General features: G+C 45.2%; 1 protein-coding gene across 3 annotated transcripts; it reads left to right on the top strand.

Moving 5' to 3' along the window:
• The first annotated feature begins 6 nt into the window (after positions 1-6).
• Positions 7-18,562, top strand: LOC120993984. 3 transcript variants are annotated; one of them, XM_040422454.1, is made up of 4 exons: positions 7-76; positions 13,684-13,881; positions 17,113-17,269; positions 17,473-18,562. In XM_040422454.1, exons 2-4 carry the CDS (start codon positions 13,692-13,694, stop codon positions 18,275-18,277), a joined length of 1,152 nt encoding a protein of 383 aa, XP_040278388.1. In that variant the 5' UTR covers positions 7-76; positions 13,684-13,691; the 3' UTR covers positions 18,278-18,562. The 3 variants fall into 3 exon arrangements, with proteins under 3 accessions (XP_040278388.1, XP_040278396.1, XP_040278382.1); XM_040422462.1 differs by having other exon boundaries at positions 22-95; positions 13,685-13,881; XM_040422448.1 differs by lacking the exon at positions 7-76 and having other exon boundaries at positions 13,562-13,881.
• The last annotated feature ends 451 nt before the right edge of the window (positions 18,563-19,013 follow it).

The raw sequence follows: 19,013 nt of genomic DNA, 5'->3' as shown, positions 1-19,013 counted from the left end.
GAGGAGACGGGCCAGACACGCCCACCCGTCTCGTCGCTCAGTCCTCCTTGCTGGTCTGAAAGGGACAAAAACTGAGGTACATGAGAATTTATAGAGTTAAAGATGTGATAATCCGGAGGTTTCTCTTAGTCACTCGATAAATACATTACTTTTGAACAGTTTGGCCCCATTTTTACACTCTGTTCCAGAGCATTCACAGTTCTAGTGGTTGTTCTTGGAAACAGTCAGCAAGTAGGTAGGACACACGGATACAGCCGAGCTCATCTACAGTGGGAATGATCTAATCTTTATTTCTTAAAACACACCACAAACACAGGCACTGAAAAAGCAGAGAATCCTGGGAAATGTCAGCTCTGGAGTATAATACAGGGTTAGTAATGTCTGTACACAGTGACTGCACCAGCAGAATAGTGAGTGCAGCTCTGGAGTATAATACAGAATGTAACTCAGGATCAGGACAAGATAAGTAATGTAATGTATGTACACAGTGACTGCACCAGCAGAATAGTGAGTGCAGCTCTGGAGTATAATACAGAATGTAACTCAGGATCAGGACAAGATAAGTAATGTAATGTATGTACACAGTGACTGCACCAGCAGAATAGTGAGTGCAGCTCTGGAGTATAATACAGGATGTAACTCAGGATCAGTACAGGATAAGTAATGTATATACACAGTGACTGCACCAGCAGAATAGTGAGTGCAGCTCTGGAGTATAATACAGGATGTAACTCAGGATCAGTACAGGATAAGTAATGTAATGTATGTACACAGTGACTGCACCAGCAGAATAGTGAGTGCAGCTCCGGAGTATAATACAGGATGTAACTCAGGATCAGTACAGGATAAGTAATGTAATGTATGTACACAGTGACTCCACCAGCAGAATAGTGAGTGCAGCTCTGGAGTATAATACAGGATGTAACTCAGTATCAGTACAGGATAAGTAATGTATGTATACAGTGACTGCACCAGCAGAATAGTGAGTGCAGCTCTGGAGTATAATACAGGATGTAACTCAGGATCAGTACAGGATAAGTAATGTAATGTATGTACACAGTGACTGCACCAGCAGAATAATGAGTGCAGCTCTGGAGTATAATACAGGATGTAACTCAGGATCAGTACAGGATAAATAATGTCTGTACACAGTGACTCCACCAGCAGAATAGGGAGTACAGCTCTGGAGTACAATACAGGATGTAACTCAGGATCAGTACAGGATAAGTAATGTAATGTCTGTACACAGTGACTGCACCAGCAGAATAGTGAGTGCAGCTCTGGAGTATAATACAGGATGTAACTCAGGATCAGTACAGGATAAGTAATGTATGTACACAGTGACTGCACCAGCAGAACAGTGAGTGCAGCTCTGGAGTATAATACAGGATGTAACTCAGGATCAGTACAGTATAAGTAATGTAATGTATGTACACAGTGACTGCACCAGCAGAATAGTGAGTGCAGCTCTGCAGTATAATACAGGATGTAACTCAGGATCAGTACAGGATAAGTAATGTATGTACACAGTTACTCCACCAGCAGAATAGTGAGTGCAGCTCTGGAGTATAATACAGGATGTAACTCAGGATCAGTACAGGATAAGTAATGTAATGTATGTACACAGTGACTGCACCAGCAGAATAGTGAGTGCAGCTCTGGAGTATAATACAGGATGTAATGCAGGATCAGTACAGGATAAGTAATGTAATGTATGTACACAGTGACTGCACCAGCAGAATAGTGAGTGCAGCTCTGTAGTATAATACAGGATGTTACTCAGGATCAATACAGGATAAGTAATGTAACGTATGTACACAGTGACTCCACCAGCAGAATAGTGAGTGCAGCTCTCGAGTATAATACAGGATGTAACTCAGGATCAGTACAGGATAAGTAATGTATGTACACAGTGACTGCACCAGCAGAATAGTGAGTGCAGCTCTGGAGTATAATACAGGATGTAACTCAGGATCAGTACAGGATAAGTAATGTAATGTATGTACACAGTGACTGCACCAGCAGAATAGTGAGTGCAGCTCTGGAGTATAATACAGGATGTAACTCAGGATTAATACAGGATAAGTAATGTAATTTATGTACACAGTGACTGCACCAGCAGAATAGTGAGTGCAGCTCTGGAGTATAATACCAGATGTAACTCAGGATCAGTACAGGATAAGTAATGTATGTACACAGTGACTCCACCAGCAGAATAGTGAGTGCAGCTCTGGAGTATAATACAGGATGTAACTCAGGATCAGTACAGGATAAGTAATGTATGTACACAGTGAGTCCACCAGCAGAATAGTGAGTGCAGCTCTGGAGTATAATACAGGATGTAACTCAGGACCAGTACAGGATAAGTAATGTATGTGCACAGTGACTGCACCAGCAGAATAGTGAGTGCAGCTCTGGAGTATAATACAGGATGTAACTCAGGACCAGTACAGGATAACTAATGTATGTACACAGTGACTGCACCACAGAATAGTGACTGCAGCTCTGGAGTATAATACAGGATGGGGGGGGGGGGGGGGGCAGAGATTGTTTTTATTGCAAGTATACAAAGGGCCAGAAGAGAACCAGGGAAATGAGGAAATATATATAATTTTTTTGGCTAAAACTTGCTTAGCTTAGTTATATATCGCTGACCATCAGATTTACAGGGCTATATATATTTTTTTCCATAACTCGGACAACCCCTTTAAGGAATGCTTCTCTTCTGCCACTATATTAGTGCAGCCGGATGTATCACAACCTTACATTGTGGAAGTGGACGCGTCCGAGGTGGGAGCAGTTTTATCGCAGGGCCCGTCACCTGGTAAATGGCGCCCATGCGCATTTTTCTCTAAAAAACTCTCTGCCGCAAAGAGAAATTATGATGTGGGTAACAGAGAGTTACTGGCCATTAAAGGGAGTCTGTCACCAGCATTTCACTTTTTTAACCCTTCCCACAGCTCCCTAGCATGCTTACAGTTAATAAAAACGTTACCTCTGGCATCAATCCTGGACTTATAGAACCCTCAAAAACGATCTTTATAAGATATGCAAATGAGGGCTCGCAAGTGCCCAGGGCGGCGTTACTCTCTTAGGTGCCCTGCTTGCTCAGCCTTCTCATTGCGTCCCCCCGCCCCTTCCTACCCTCTGCCCGCCCATCCTTTCCCTCTGCCCGCCCATCCTTTCCCTCTGACCGCCTTTGTACTAACTTGTTATTCTGCCGATATCCCGCGCCTGCGCACTCATTCCTTTGGCCGGCGCATGCGCACTGCGATGCCCATTCCTTCTATGGCATCACAGTAATTATTGCGCATGCGCCGGCTAACGACGCCGATGGACCGCCTCCTTTGTTGTGTTTTCGCGTCGTTAGCCGGCGCATGCGCAATAGTTACTGTGATGCCATACAAGGAATGGGCATCGCAGTGCGCATGCGCCGGCCAAAGGAATGAGTGCGCAGGCGCGGGTTCTATAAGTCCAGGATTGATGCCAGAGGTAACGTTTTTATTAACTGTAAGCATGCTAGGGAGCTATGGGAAGGGTTAAAAAAGTTAAATGCTGGTGACAGACTCCCTTTAAGTTGGCTTTCGAGGAGTGACGTCATTGGTTGGAAGGAGCGATTCATCCGATCACAAAAATCTGGCTTACCTGGAGTCGGCCAAACGACTGAACCTGATTCAGGCCAAGTGGTCTTTGTTTTTCACCAGATTCAATTTCACTGTCACCTATCGTCCTGGGGTTAAAGGGCTTCTGTCACCCCACTAAAGTGATTTTTTTTTTTGGGCTAGTTAAATTAGTTATATAGCGATATATGAAAATATAATAGTCTTACTTACATTGATCCAGCAGTTTCTTCCAAAAACGAAGTTTTTTATGTAAATCCGGTCTCTACCAGCAAGTAGGGCGTCTACTTGCTGGTAGCAGCTGCAGAAATCCGCCCCCTCGTCGTGTTGATTGACAGGGCCAGCCGGGATCTCCTCCTCCGGCCGGCCCTGTCGGCATTTCAAAAATCGCGCGCCTGTGTTGATTCGGCGCAGGCGCTCTGAGATGAGGAGGCTCGTCTCCTCAGAACTCCCTCAGTGCGCCTGCGCCGATGACGTCTTCTATTTCTGTCAATCAACAAGAGGAGGGGGCGGATTTCTGCAGCAGCTACCAGCAAGTAGCCGCCCTACTTGCTGGTAGAGACCTCATTTACATATTATAAAACTTCGTTTTTGGAAGAAACTGCTGGATCAAAGTAAGTAAGACTATTATATTTTCATATATCGCAATATAACAAATTTAACTAGCCCAAAAAAAAAATATCACTTTAGTGGGGTGACAGAAGCCCTTTAACCCCTTAAGGACCGGGCTCATTTTCACCTTAAGGACCAGGCCATTTTTTGCAAATCTGACCAGTGTCACTTTAAGTGCTGATAACTTTAAAACGCTTTGACTTATCCAGGCCATTCTGAGATTGTTTTTTCGTCACATATTGTACTTCATGACACTGGTAAAATGAAGTCAAAAAAATTATTTTTTTTGCACAAAAAAATACCTAATTTACCAAAAATTTGAAAAAAATTAGCAAATTTCAAAGTTTCAGTTTCTCTACTTCTGTAATACATAGTAATACCCCAAAAAATTGTGATGACTTTACATTCCCCATATGTCTACTTCATGTTTGAATTGTTTTGGGAATGATATTTTATTTTTTGGGGATGTTATAAGGCTTAGAAGTTTAGAAGCAAATCTTGAAATTTTTCAGAAATTTACAAAAACTCAATTTTTAGCGACCAGTTCAGGTCTGAAGTCACTTTGCAAGGCTTACATAATAGAAACCACCCAAAAATGACCCCATCTAAGAAACTACACCCCTCAAGGTATTCAAACCTGATTTTGCATACATTGTTAACCCTTTAGGTGTTGCACAAGAGTTATTGGCAAATGGGGAGGAAATTTGAGAATTTCATATTTTTGTCAAATTTTTCATTTTAACCCATTTTTTCCACTAACAAACCAAGGGTTAACAGCCAAACAAGACTGTATCTTTATTGCCCTGACTCTTCCATTTACAGAAACACCCAATATGTGGCCGTAAACTACTGTACGGGCACACAGCGGGGCGTAGAGTGAAAGGTGCACCATATGGTTTTTGGAAGGCTGATTTTTATGGACTGGTTTTTTGACACCATGTCCCATTTGAAGCCCCCTGATGCACCCCAAGAGGAGAAACTCCCTAAAAGTGACCCCATCTAAGAAACTACACCCCTCAAGGTATTCAAAACTGATTTTACATACGTCGTTAACCCTTTAGGTGTTGCACAAGAGTTATTGGCAAATGGGGATGAAATTTGAGAATTTCATTTTTTTGCCTAATTTTCAATTTTAACCCATTTTTTCCACTAACAAAGCAAGGGTTAACAGCCAAACAAGATTGTATCTTTATTGCCCTGACTCTGCCGTTTACAGAAACACCCCATATGTGGCCGTAAACTACTGTACGGGCACACAGTAGGGCGTAGAGTGAAAGGTGCGCGGTTTGGTTTTTGGAAGCCAGATTTTGCTGGACTGGTTTTTTGACACCATGTCCCATTTGAAGCCCCCCTGATGCACCCCTAGATTAGAAATTCCATAAAAGTGACCCCATCTAAGAAACTACACCCCTCAAGCTATTCAAAACTGATTTTACAAACTTTGTTAACCCTTTAGGTGTTGCACAAGATTTAATGGAAAATAGAGACACAATTTCAAAATTTCACATTTTTGGCAGATTTTCCATTTTAATATTTTTTTTCCAGTTACAAAGCAAGGGTTAACAGCCAAACAAAACTCAATATTTATGGCCCTTATTCTGTAGTTTACAGAAACACCCCATATGTGGTCGTAAACCGCTGTACGGGCACACGGCAGGGCGCAGAAGGAAAGGAATTCCATACGGTTTTTGGAAGGCAGGTTTTGCTGGACTGTTTTTTTTGACACCATGTCCCATTTGAAGCCCCCCTGATGCACCCCTAGAGTAGAAACTCCAAAAAAGTGACTCCATTTTAGAAACTACGGGATAGGGTGGCAGTTTTGTTGGTACTAGTTTAGGGTACATATGATTTTTGGTTGCTCTATATTACACTTTTTGTGCAGCAAGGTAACAAGAAATAGCTTTTTTGGCACGTTTTTTTTTTTTTGTTATTTACAACATTCATCTGACAGGTTAGATCATGTGGTATTTTTATAGAGCAGGTTGTCGCGGACGCGGCGATACCTAATATGTATACATTTTTTTTTATTTATGTAAGTTTTATACAATAACTTCATTTTTAAAACCCAAAAAATGTTTTAGTGTCTCCATATTCTAAGAGCCATGGGGTGCATATGACTTTTTGATTGCTTGCTATTACACTTTTTGTGACGTAAGATGGCAAAAAATGGCTTTTTTTACACTGTTTTTATTTTTATTTTTTTACGGTGGTCATCTGAGGGGTTAGGTCATGTGATATTTTTATAGAGCCGGTCGATACGGACGCGGCGATACCTAATATGTATACTTTTTTTTTATTTATGTAAGTTTTACATAATGATTTCATTTTTGAAAAAAAAAAAATCATGTTTTAGTGTCTCCATAGTCTAAGAGCCATAGTTTTTTCAGCTTTTGGGCGATTATCTTGAGTAGGGTCTCATTTTTTGCGGGATGAGATGACGGTTTGATTGGTACTATTTTGGCGTACATGCGACTTTTTTGATCACTTTTATTACCTTTTTTGGGAAGTAAGGTGGGCAAAATTTCAATTTCCTCATAGTTTTTATTTTTTTATTTTTATGGCGTTCACCGTGCGGGGAAAGTAACATGACCATTTTATAGATCAGGTCGTTACGGACGCGGCGATACCTAATATGTGTAGTTTATTTTATTTTTTTAATTTTTATTCAGTGATAAATGTTTTTTTTTTTATCTTAACTTTTTTCACTTTTTTTTACATTTTTGTGACCCAGACCCACTTGGTTCTTGAAGATCCAGTGGGTCTGGTGTCTGTATAATACAGTACAGAACAATATATTTTGTTCTGTACTGTATTTTACTTACACTGAACAGATCTGTGCTTTTAGCATAGATCTGTTCAGCACCATGGACAGCAGGACGCCTGAGCAGGCGTCCTGTTGCCATGGGAACCCTCCCCGTCTGCTCAGAACTTCGCAGACGGGGAAGGGTAAGCACGGGGCTGAGGGGGGCTCTCTGGGGGCTCTCTCCCTCTCCATCGGGGGGCTGCAAAGCCACAGCAGCCCCCCGATGGAGAGGGAGGGAGCTCCCTGACCGATGACAGTTAACTTTTTCCATACAGCGGTCCGTACGGACCGCGGTATGGAAAGGGTTAAACGGCTGACATCTTCACAGATGTCAGCCGTTTATACCAGGGTGCCAGCAATGTGCTGGCACCCTGGTATACCCACTAGAAGCCAACGATCGTTCATGGGGAGGCGGGCGGGGGATCGCGATCCCGCCTGCCGCACCGCCCGCCTCCCGCAACACCCCCACCGCCTGCGACACCCCCCCCGCACCACCCTCCGGCATAAAATCGTGCAGGGGTGCAGGGGGGGGTGAAAAATAATGATTTTAGCCACTCTAAAGTTTCTGATCCCCGCGGTCAGGGACCGCGGCGATCAGAAACTGCAAAAAGCGCAGCAAACCGCAGGTCTGAATTGACCTGCGGTTTGCTGCGATCGCCGATACGGGGGGGTCAAATGACCCCCCCCTGCATTGTTACGGGATGCCGGCTGAATGATTTCAGCCGAAATCCCGTTCCAATTAACCCCTGGGGCGCCGGAATACAGATTTTAAGTCAGGACGTACCGGTACGTCCTGGGTCCTTAAGGACTCGGGAAATAGGGCGTACCGGTACGTCCTAGGTCCTTAAGGGGTTAAGAACCTCAAGGCAGATGCCTTGTCACGTAGTTGGTGATTTTGAAAATCCAAGTCCTAATCTATCAGAAGAGGTGGTGATATCTGCTCTTTACCCTGACCTAGAGGTGAAGGTGTGAGAGGCTCAGGGAGACGCACCGAGGTCTTGCCCCTCTGGAAATTCTTTGTTCCATCAGAATTGCGTCACAAGGTGTTTGAGGAACATCACTGTAAGGTTCTTGCAGGACACCCTGGGAGCAGATCCACTGCCGACCTCATCTCTCGTAGATTCTGGTGGCCGGAGTTGTGTAAGTGTGTTGAGGATTATGTGTCGGCCTTTAGTATCTGTGCACGCGCTAAGGTGACACATACTTGATCTTCTGGATCTCTACTTCGGTTGCCCATCCCGTCCAGACCGTGGACTCAGTTATCCATGGATTTTTATCACTGATCTGCCTAATTTTTTAGGAAAGACAGTTATTCTGGTGGTAGTTTATCATTTTAGTAAAAGGGAGCACTTTATAGCGTTGCCGGCTCTACTTAAAGGGGTTGGAGTTATGAAAAAAAATAATATATCTGATATATAACTGAGCTAAGCAAGTTTTATGCAAAAAAAAAAATATATATTTCTTCATTTCCCTGGTTCTGCCCCTGCTCTGCTAAGAGAGTGGCTACAAGAGCTGCCCTGAGTGACATGTCTGCCTGCTGGGAGACTCTGCAGCATGTTGTCTGTGTAGAACTACAAGTCCCAGCTGTATAATGACACTGCTAATACACACAGGATCTCCCACCCTACCTTCTTGTGCAATGCTCTCTCTAGTCCTTCAGCTCCTGTGCCCAGAATTGTCTCCTCACTGCCTGCTGCAGCTAGCCAGTATGTGCAGCTGAAGGGGTTAAGAATCCTAGCAGAGAGCAGACGGCAGTGAAGGGGGGGCGTGGCCAGCACAGTGACGTCTCGTTTACAGGCTTGTAAACGACCTTTATCAGAGCAGGGAGAGAAGCTGACATCACAGGTCATGTGACCCTCAGTGAAATCTGAGAAACCAGCCACTGGAGATAAAGTGAGTTAAAGGGGTTGTCCCACTTCATTAAATAGGGTTACATTAAATGATTGCCCCCCACTGAACATTTCTTCCAATACATGTAATTAAAAAAAACTTAGCATTCAGCCTAAAAACGCTCCTTTCTCTCTCCTTTGTTTGTGCTGTTATATTTGCCCGGTTAGGAACATAGAAAGAACAAAAAAATAACTCGGACAACCCCTTTAATGCTAAAACACTTGCTCAAGTGTTTGTTGACAACTTTGTGAAACTTCATGGCATTCCCTCTGACGTGGTCTCGGATCGTGGGACTCAGTTTGTGTCCAGATTAGGGCTGCAGCTAACGATTATTTGAATAATCGATTAGTTGTCGATGATTTCATCGATTAATCGGGGAAAAAACACCAAAATGACAAAAAAGGGGGTTTATATGATTTTACTTGAAAAATTATGTTCAAAGGCCATATTAAAACAAATTGTGAATGGCACTGTTATTGAGGGGTTCTGTGGATGGCACTGTTATGGAGGGGTTCTGTGGATGGCACTTATGGAGGGGATCTGTGGATGGCACTGTTATGGAGGGGTTCTGTGGATGGCACTTATGGAGGGGATCTGTGGATGGCACTGTTATGGAGGGGATCTGTGGATGGCACTTATGGAGAGGATCTGTGGATAGCACTTATGGAGGGGATCTGTGGATGGCACTGTTATTGGGGATCTGTGGATGGCACTGTTATTGGGAATCTGTGGATGGCACTGTTATTGGGGATCGGTGGATGGCGCTGTTATGGGTGGATCTGTGGATGACACTGTTATGGGGGATCTGTGGATGACACTGTTATGGGGGATCTGTGGATGGCACTATTATGGGGGGATCTGTAGCATCTTATGCTATATGTGTCACCCACAGATCTCCCCCATAGCAGTGTCATCCACAGATCCCCTCCATAACAGTGCCATACACAGATCCCCTCCATAACAGTGCCATACACAGATCCCCTCCATAACAGTGCCATACACAATCTCCCCCATAGCAGTGCCATACACAGATCCCCTCCATAACAGTGCCATACACAGATCCCCTCCATAACAGTGCCATACACAATCTCCCCCATAGCAGTGCCATACACAGATCCCCTCCATAACAGTGCCATCCACAGATCCACCTCCATAACAGTGCCATACACAATCTCCCCCATAGCAGTGCCATACACAGATCCCCTCCATAACAGTGCCATACACAATCTCCCCCATAGCAGTGCCATACACAGATCCCCTCCATAACAGTGCCATACACAGATCTCCCCCATAACAGTGCCATACACAGATCCCCCTCCATAACAGTGCCATACACAGATCCCCCTCCCCATAACAGCCCTGGCCCCACCGCTCACAGCAGTATTCCTTAACCAGCAGTAACTTTTACTTTAAATCACTGCATCTTCTTTTACCTTACAATGAAGCTCCAGTAACAGGCAGTGCGGGTGGCGGCGTAACGTCACTTAGTCACGTGACGCGGCTGCTCCGCCTACTTTATGAATGAAGCAGGCGGAGCATGCGCGTCACGTGAGTAAGTGACGTTACGCCGCCGCCCGCTCTGCCTGTTACTGGAGCTTCATTGTAAGGTAATAAAGGTGCGGTGATCTAAAGTTCAAGGACTCGCAGGCATAGCGCCTGACCGCCCGCTCCAGCCCGTATAGCAACGAATCGGCCGATTATTCGATAACGGGATTCGTTGACAACGAATCCCGTTACCGAATATTATCGATAACGTCGATTAATCGTTGCAGCCCTAGTCCAGATTCTGGAAGGCATTCTGTACTCGACTGCAGGTACAACTGTCTTTTCTGTCCTCGAACGGACAGACGGAGCGCACTAATCAGAGTCTGGAGACTCACTTGAGATGTTTTGTCTCTGAGAACCAGGAGGAATGTCCTAGTTTTTGTCTTTGGCAGAGTTTGCCATAACTAATCATAGACAGGAGTCCACTGGTAGGTCGCTGTTTTATGGGGCATATGGGTTTCACCCGCAGTTTGGCACATTTTCTGGTTCAGATTCTTCTGGTATTCGTGAGGAGGAACGTTTTTCATCATCATTATTATCTATATGGCGGAAAATTCAAAATACAGTAACTTGATGAATATGGGTAACAAGTATAAACGTGTGGCTGACAGGAAACGTATGAATGGTCTGGATCTAAGAGTGGGTGATCTGGTGTGGCTGTCCACAAGGAATATAAAGTTGAAGGTACCTTCTTAAAGTTGGGTCCAAGGTTTATTGGTCCATATAAGATCACTGCCATTATTAATCCTGTAGCTTTTCGTCTTGAACTTCCTCAGGCTCTCTTTGTTGAAGTGATATGTTGAGTCGTCCCCCTTGCCACCCGCTCCTGTAATGGTGGACTGCAGTTTGGAATTTCAGTTTGCCAAGATAATTGACTCTCAAGTTCTCAGTAGATCTCTTCAGTATCTGGTTCACTGGAAGGGGTATGGACCTGAGGAGAGGATGTGGGTACCGGCATCTGACGTGAATACCAGTCGTTTGATGAAAGCTGTTCACAGGTCTCACCTGCTGGATGATGGCCATGCTGGCATCAGGAGCGACGCGGGTGTCGGGGAGTGAGGTAAGTACATTGTGTTTGTGAGGGGCCTGGGCATATTGGGGGCATTATAAGTCTTTTGAAGCACACCTGTCATCAGCGGGTTACAACAGAGATACAGAGAGACTGGAAGAGTCACAGAAAGGCAGAGAAGTGGACGTCCTTTGGCCACTTCCCACACTGATGACCGCTTCATTGTGTACAATGCTCTGTGGAAACGGATGATGAATGCCACAAAACTCCAGGCACATTTAAGGAAGGTGAGAGGCACCCAAGTGTCATGTCAGACCATTCAAAACCGTTTACATCAGCGTGGTCTGTGTGCTAAACAAACTGCAAGGAAACCTGACCACACCACCAGGCACAGGTTTCATCGTCTTGCATGGGCCAGGGAGCATCTACACTGGACGAGGCAGCAGTGGGCCTCAGTGCTGTTCAATGATGAAAGTCGATTCACGCTGAGCAGAAATGATGGCCGCCAACGATATTGGAGACGTCAAGGAGAGCGCTCTGCATCAGCCACTGTTGTCACCAAACGAGCCTTTGGTGGTGGTGGAGTTACAGTGTGGGCAGGTGTGTCTCGTCAGTACAGAACTGCCCTACACTTTGTGAATGGTCCAGTGACAAGCCCATACTACTTAAATAACATCATTAATCCAGTCATTGTGCCTCTGCAGGAACAACACAGGCCTAATGTCATCTTCATGGATGACAATGCGCCAGCTCATCGAGATCGTATCATTAGGGAACGGCTGCTGGAGACTGGGGGACCTCAAATGGAGGTTGTCTGCACTTCTCCAGACCTGAATCCCATTGAAAACCTATGGGATCAGCTGAGTTGCCATGTAGAGGCTCGTAACTCTGTACCCCAGAACCTCAATGACCTGAGGGCCGCCCTTCAAGAAGAGCGGGATGCCGTGGAGATGTCGTTGTCAAGCTGTAACTGATGCTCAAGGCCACGTGACAAGTTATAGAGACAATGACATTTTTGTGGCGGTATACCCACCACTGGTGTTGGGTTTTGTGTCAATAAATAGTTTGAGATGAGGACATCACCATTGCTGCTTCTACTTAACTGCCCGACTTTCATAATATAATATCACTGGAGCGGGAACTTTTTACATTTTCCATAAATTTCACCCGAAAGCCAAATATCCCTAACTTTTTGTGTGTAGTTGTATGTATACAATATATAGAAAAAAATTAAACTGTATTTGAATGTGTTGTGTGGTCCTTCTATGTTGGTGCTTTCATTACAGTCAATAAGGCTAGGGCCACACCACGACATTTTGTCGCACCAATGTCGCGTGACAATTTTTATAATGATAGTCTATGGTGTCGCACGACAGGCGCAAAAAAAACATTTTCGTTAGATTTTGTGTTGCATGTCGCTTGCGACATTTCTCCCATAGGCTTTAATACAAGTCGTGTGCGACTGCGACTTCACTGCGACAAAACTTTGTTTGGGTGTCTGGTTTTTGACCCAGACAAAGTTATAAAAAGCCCTAATGTGCTCAACTTTCTGCAGATGCCATTTTTGGAGTATGATGTTCATGCCAGGCTTCTTCCCTGAGGAATTTTCCAATTCAACTGTGCTAGGCATTTATTGTGCTCCTTATTTAAATTTTTAAATACCATGATTCTTCAAAAATGGGTATATTACATGAATTGCACATTAGTTGTTATTTCTGTAAGTGATATTTTAATGTTGAGCCACTATGTGTGTGTAGTTGAGCAGTATATGCAGTGGTGCTGGATGTGTGTAGTTGAGCAGATTATGCAGTGGTGCTGGATGTGTGTAGTTGAGCAGATTATGCAGTGGTGCTGTGTGTGTGTAGTTGAGCAGTGGTGCTGGGTGTGTAGTTGAGCAGTGGTGCTGTGTGTGTGTGTGTAGTTGAGCAGTGTACGCAGTGGTGCTGGATGCATGTAGTTGAGCAGATTATGCAGTGGTGCTATGTGTGTGTAGTTGAGCAGTGGTGCTGTGTGTGTGTGTGTGTAGTTGAGCAGATTATGCAGTGGTGCTATGTGTGTGTAGTTGAGCAGTGGTGCTGTGTGTGTGTGTGTAGTTGAGCAGTGTATGCAGTGGTGCTGGGTGTGTGTAGTGGTGTTTAAATGTTGTGATTGGAATTGCCATAGTGTCTTATGTTCATTCCTTCTAAAATGTGGCTTGTCATTAAGTTCCAGAATGGCTGCCTCCCGCTTAGATGTGGACGAGGAAATTCTAATTGGTGCCGTCCAGCAGAGGTCATGCATATGGGACAGCAGGGATGTTGCTTATGCAGATCGTGGCCAAAAAAATAAAGCTTGGGACGAAGTTGTTACTGCTGTGTTATCGGAATGGCCCTCACTGTCATCCAGCCAACAAATTATAAAAAGTAAGATTTCAAGTAACATTTTATCTTGTAATTACCGTGTTTGCAGAGATGTTGTGTGTTTTACTCCCAGGGTTTACTTTAAAATTAAAGAGGACCTCTCCCCTCTCCTGACATGTCTGTTTTAATAGCTTCATGCGTTCCCCATGTAATAACAATTCTGGGGCATCTATTCTCATGTCTGTATGTTCCCATTCCTCTGTTATTTCTACTAGAAGTTATGAATGAATTACTAGCAGTCTGCAGTAAGGGTACAGAGGGGCGGTAACCAGTTAGGGGCGTGTACCTGCACAGACTCACTCTATCCAATCAGTGCTGCCATTTTCAGACTGTGCAGATACACGCCCCCAACTGGTTACCTCCCCTCTATACCCTTACTGCAGACTGCTAGTAATTCATTCATTACTTCTAGCAGGAATAATAGAGGAATGGCACAACATAGAGCCATAAGAATAGATGCTCCAGAATTGTTATCACATGGGGAATGCATGAAGCTAATAAAACAGGCATGTCAGGAGTGGTGAAAGGTCCTGGCCCCCCTAAACTTTACATGACCCCATGTAGCTTGTCCAAATTGACATACGTTAGGGCCAACTTTAGTCAGGGCCATAAATAACATACTGCTGCACAAAATAACACCCCAGCAGAGCAAAATACCTCAGTGCTACGCCATAAGCTTTCCAAACCACAGTGCAACACCAAATAATGTCACTACAAGCACAAATTACCAACTCAGAAGCTGCTCCTCTGTGGTGTTCAGCGCCATCTTCAACATTCTGTCCTCCTACTCCTGGTGTCTAAATATGGCAAAACTGTGTCATTTAGGAATTTGGAGTTCATCTATGGTAGCTGGCCAGTTATATAACTACTTCACAAAACTAATATGGGACCAGTGGTGTATCTTGGTTTTGTGCTGCCCTAGGCGAAACTAAACTCGGGCACCCCCCTAATATAAATTTGACCCACCCCTTCCTGTCAAGGCCAAACCCCTTTCTCTCTAAACCCCACCCCTTCCTCTCAAGGCCAAACCTCTTTCTCTCTAAACCCCACCCCTTCCTATGTGCCATCCACAGACCCCCCCCCCCCCCTAAACAGTGCCATCCACAGATCCCCCTCCCCTAAACAGTGCCATCCACAGATCCCCCTCCCTTAAATAGTGCCATCCACAGATCTCCCCCCTAAATAGTGCCATCCACAGATCCCCCCTAAATAGTGCCATCCACAGATCTCCCCCCTAAATAGTGCCATCCACAGATCTCCCCCCTAAATAGTGCCATCCACAGATCCCCCCTAAATAGTGCCATCCACAGATCTCCCCCCTAAATAGTGCCATCCACAGATCTCCCCCCTAAATAGTGCCATCCACAGATCCCCCCTAAATAGTGCCATCCACAGATCGCCCCTAAATAGTGCCATCCACAGATCCCCCCTAAATAGTGCCATCCACAGATCCCCCTCCCCTAAATAGTGCCATCCACAGTTCTCCCCCCTAAACAGTGCCACCCACAGATCTCCCCCTAAATAGTGCCATCAACAGATCCCCCTCCCCTAAATAGTGCCATCCACAGTTCTCCCCCCTAAATAGTGCCATCCACAGTTCTCCCCCCTAAATAGTGCCACCCACAGATCTCCCCCTAAATAGTGCCATCCACAGATCCCCCTCCCCGACGCTCACAGGAGAACATATATAAACGAATCATGAACTTTAATCATCGCTAATCTCTTTACTGGATATCTTACTCTGTCTTGACTCTTAGCTCTGGTAACAGCAGGCAGTGCGGGCGGCGCTCACTCACTGACGTCACGCGCCTGCTCCTCCCACTAGGCGGCGCAGGCGCGTGACGTCAGTGAGTGAGCGCCGTCCCCCGCACTGCCTGCTATTACCGGAGCTAAGAGTCAAGACAGAGTAAGATATCCAGTAAAGAGATTAGCGATGATTAAAGTTAAAGTTAATGATTCGTTTATATATGTTGTCCTGTGAGCGGCGTGGCCCTGTATATTCTAACCCCCAGGCAAGCGTCCCTGTCACCATGGGAACGCCTGGGTGTTAGAATATACCATCGGATTTGAGTTTTTACGATCTCACTGAGATTGTGAAAACACAGATCCATTGGTATATTCTAACACCCAGGCAAGCGTCCCCGTCACCATGGGAACGCCTGGGGGTTAGAATATACCATCGGATCTTCTGAGTATACCGGCGGCAACATATAAGACGGATGGGACAGGGGCAAACAAGGCATTTTGCCGCCCCATTGGCAAGTGCCGCCCTAGGCAAATGCCTTGTTTGCCTCGTGATAGATACGCCACTGCATGGGACCAACACATTGTTACTTATCTGCCTGACGGCTGTGAGGAGTCCTCTACCCTCTGGCCATCTGGAGTCTCTGCAATTTGCCGGTGTAGTCTATGGTCAATCTGCCCCTGTGTATAGGTAGGACCACATTATCGGCTTAAGCCCCTACTCCAATAGCATTTGCTCGCTAAAATCATCGCTTCAAAGTGTTTGTATGAACGCTCTTTAGCCATGATTTTGCGGGCTAAGGGTACTTTCACACTTGCGTTATTGTTTTCTGGCACTGAGTTCCGTCCTAGCGGCTCAATACCGGAAAAGAACTGATCAGTTTTATCCCAATGCGTTCTGAATGGAGAGCAATCCGTTCAGGATGCATCAGGACGTCTTCAGTTCAGTCTTTTTGCCTTTTCAGGATGGAGATAATACGGCAGCATGCTGCGGTTTTATCTCCTTCCAAAATACCGGAACACTTGCCGGAATGCCGGATCCGGCATTTTTTCCCATTGAAATGCATTAATGCCGAGTGTTCCAGCAAAACAGGTCCAGCATTGCGGTCTGCCGTCTGACAAATGCCATCAGTTTGCATACGTTTTGACGGATCCGGCAGGCAGTTCCGGCGACGTTCCCGTAAGGGCCCTTCCTTTGATGCGTTATTGTTTTAATACCACGGTTCCAATTAGAATTCAAACAAGCTGCAGGAGCGGGTGTTTGGGCAGGGCCAACTTGAAACTCAAAAAAGTGCATTTTCAGAGTAGGTGAAAGTTTAACTTATTTGCAAAAAAAAAAACTTGGCAAAAACCTCCTAAGCACTAAAATAAGGTACTGGATGCTGCACTATGTCCAAGGCCACGTGTTCCCTTTTTTGTGTAGAAATTAAACATTGGCCTTCCAAACAATAAGTACACTCTGTTCATAATTTTACATTTGTCGAAATACAGGGAAGGCAGTGCAAACACGTTGGCGATCTCTAAAGGACTGCTACACCTGGGAGTTGCGCCAAATAAGAGACGAAAGTGGAAGTTCGTCGTCTAAACGCAAACAATACATTTATTTTGATCAACTTGATTTTTTGAGACCAGTACTGGAAACAAGAAGGTGAATGATTATATTATATTGTTTATTGGATCTGTTTTTGTCTCCTAATTCACATGTGATGGATTTTGGTCAGTGATCGGCGTGGAGGAAAAGATCTGCACCTGTTCTGTGTTTAGAGCCTCACCTTGTTTGGGCTCACAATCACTGACCGAACACTGACGTGTGAATGAGGCATTTATTTTGAGAAAATATCTATTTTGCAGTACCAGCGGGAATCTGCAAAGATCGAGTGGTCCAGAAGCTGACCATGGCAGCTCAGATGAACCACCAGAGTCAACAGCTGAGGCCCCTTCTGCTATTTCTCTTCGAAGACGAAGGAGACGACCCAATGAGCCCAACATTTCACTATCAGGCCGGTTAAGCTCACTTCTGGGTGAGCACAGGGGACTAATGGATGATCCCAACTACCATTTCTCAATGTTTGCCTTCACTGTCCTTAAAAAGCTAGGAAAAGATAAAATGGATGCATGTCGCAAAGAGTTATGGGAGATTCTAAATAAATATATTTCAATGTCTGAACAAACACAGGGAAACCCTAATAATCCAACACGAACAACTACCTTACCACAAACCCAATTTCCAATTTCTGCACCACCAAACACCCACCAAACAACAAACCCACACAGCCAATATAACCCACCACCTGCTGATTTTCAAACTATGCAGCAAACCCCATATGCTCCAGACCTCCAAACTAACCCATATCCAAGCCAATATCAAACACACCGTGCACAGTACTCGGCACCATTACCAAACACAATGCCACAAACATCCGCCACTGTTCCACCACCCAGCATTCAACCGTTTCTGCCACAACAGCAATTTGAGCCCATCCAGCCAAACCCAACACAACAAACATCAGTGCAATCAAGCCAGCCTTGGAGCCAAGCCTCAGCTCAAGAGACCCGTCCTTCCTCCGGACACTCCACAGCTGCTGGGTCACATTCCACGTCATCTGTTGGCCAATCGCGGACATCATCCACACATAGCACTCCTTTTTCAGATTGAAGTAACCCACAATATTACATAATATGCAATTGGCATGTACTAACACTTCAGGTTTGGAAATGTCTGGGCCCGTGTAGTAACTAATGGCTGTATTTTACAATTGTCTGGAGGGACGTGTTCCCTCATGGCAAATGCCTGCTAGCTAGCGTATTAAAATCTGGCACTTACACGTAGTGATTTCAAACTTCACATGGGGAGGAGTGATCGCTACGCCACTGCTGGTCTTCATGCTGTCCAGCGTTCACATGGAACGTAAGGGCTCCGCACTTGTGCTGTGGACCGCAAATTGCGGCCCTCAATGCACGGGCACCGACCATGGGCCAGCCGCATGCGGATCGCGGACCCATTCACTTGAATGGGGTCCGCGGTGCGGAGGCACGGAACCCCACGGAAGCACTCTGTAGTGCTTCCGTGGGGTTCCGTTCCGTGCTTCCGTTCCGCACCGCATCTCCGGATTTGTGGACCCATTAAAGTGAATGGGTCCGCATCCGTGATGCGGAAGGCAGACAGCCGGTGACCCGTGTATTGCGGACCCGCCGCATGCGGAGGGGCAACGGCCGTGTGTCACCAAAAAAAGATACTATTGTACAGAAATGGCTACCAAAAGTTTAAATAGAATACAATTTTTATTCAATGAGTAGATATAATCTAACATGATTAACAGAGATAGAAAAAGTGTGGTCCCCCGGAGGGGTGGTATGGCAGTGTAATAATAATCTATATAATGGAATAGTAA

Source organism: Bufo bufo, chromosome 1, assembly GCF_905171765.1.
Source record: "Bufo bufo chromosome 1, aBufBuf1.1, whole genome shotgun sequence".
Taxonomy (NCBI): domain Eukaryota; kingdom Metazoa; phylum Chordata; class Amphibia; order Anura; family Bufonidae; genus Bufo; species Bufo bufo.
The sequence above is the reverse complement of the archived record's forward strand: the minus strand, read 5'-3'. Positions and strand labels throughout refer to the sequence as shown.

What these genes read in the sequence shown, in the direction of transcription:
- LOC120993984 (XM_040422448.1), top strand. Translation starts at nt 13,584, where the DNA reads ATGCAGTGGTGCTGGGTGTGTGTAGTGGTGTTTAAATGTTGTGATTGG. An exon ending in CAGCCAACAAATTATAAAAA is followed by an intron (nt 13,882 to 17,112) that starts GTAAGATTTCAA and finishes GTCGAAATACAG; the next exon opens with GGAAGGCAGTGCAAACACGT. An exon ending in CCAGTACTGGAAACAAGAAG is followed by an intron (nt 17,270 to 17,472) that starts GTGAATGATTAT and finishes TCTATTTTGCAG; the next exon opens with TACCAGCGGGAATCTGCAAA.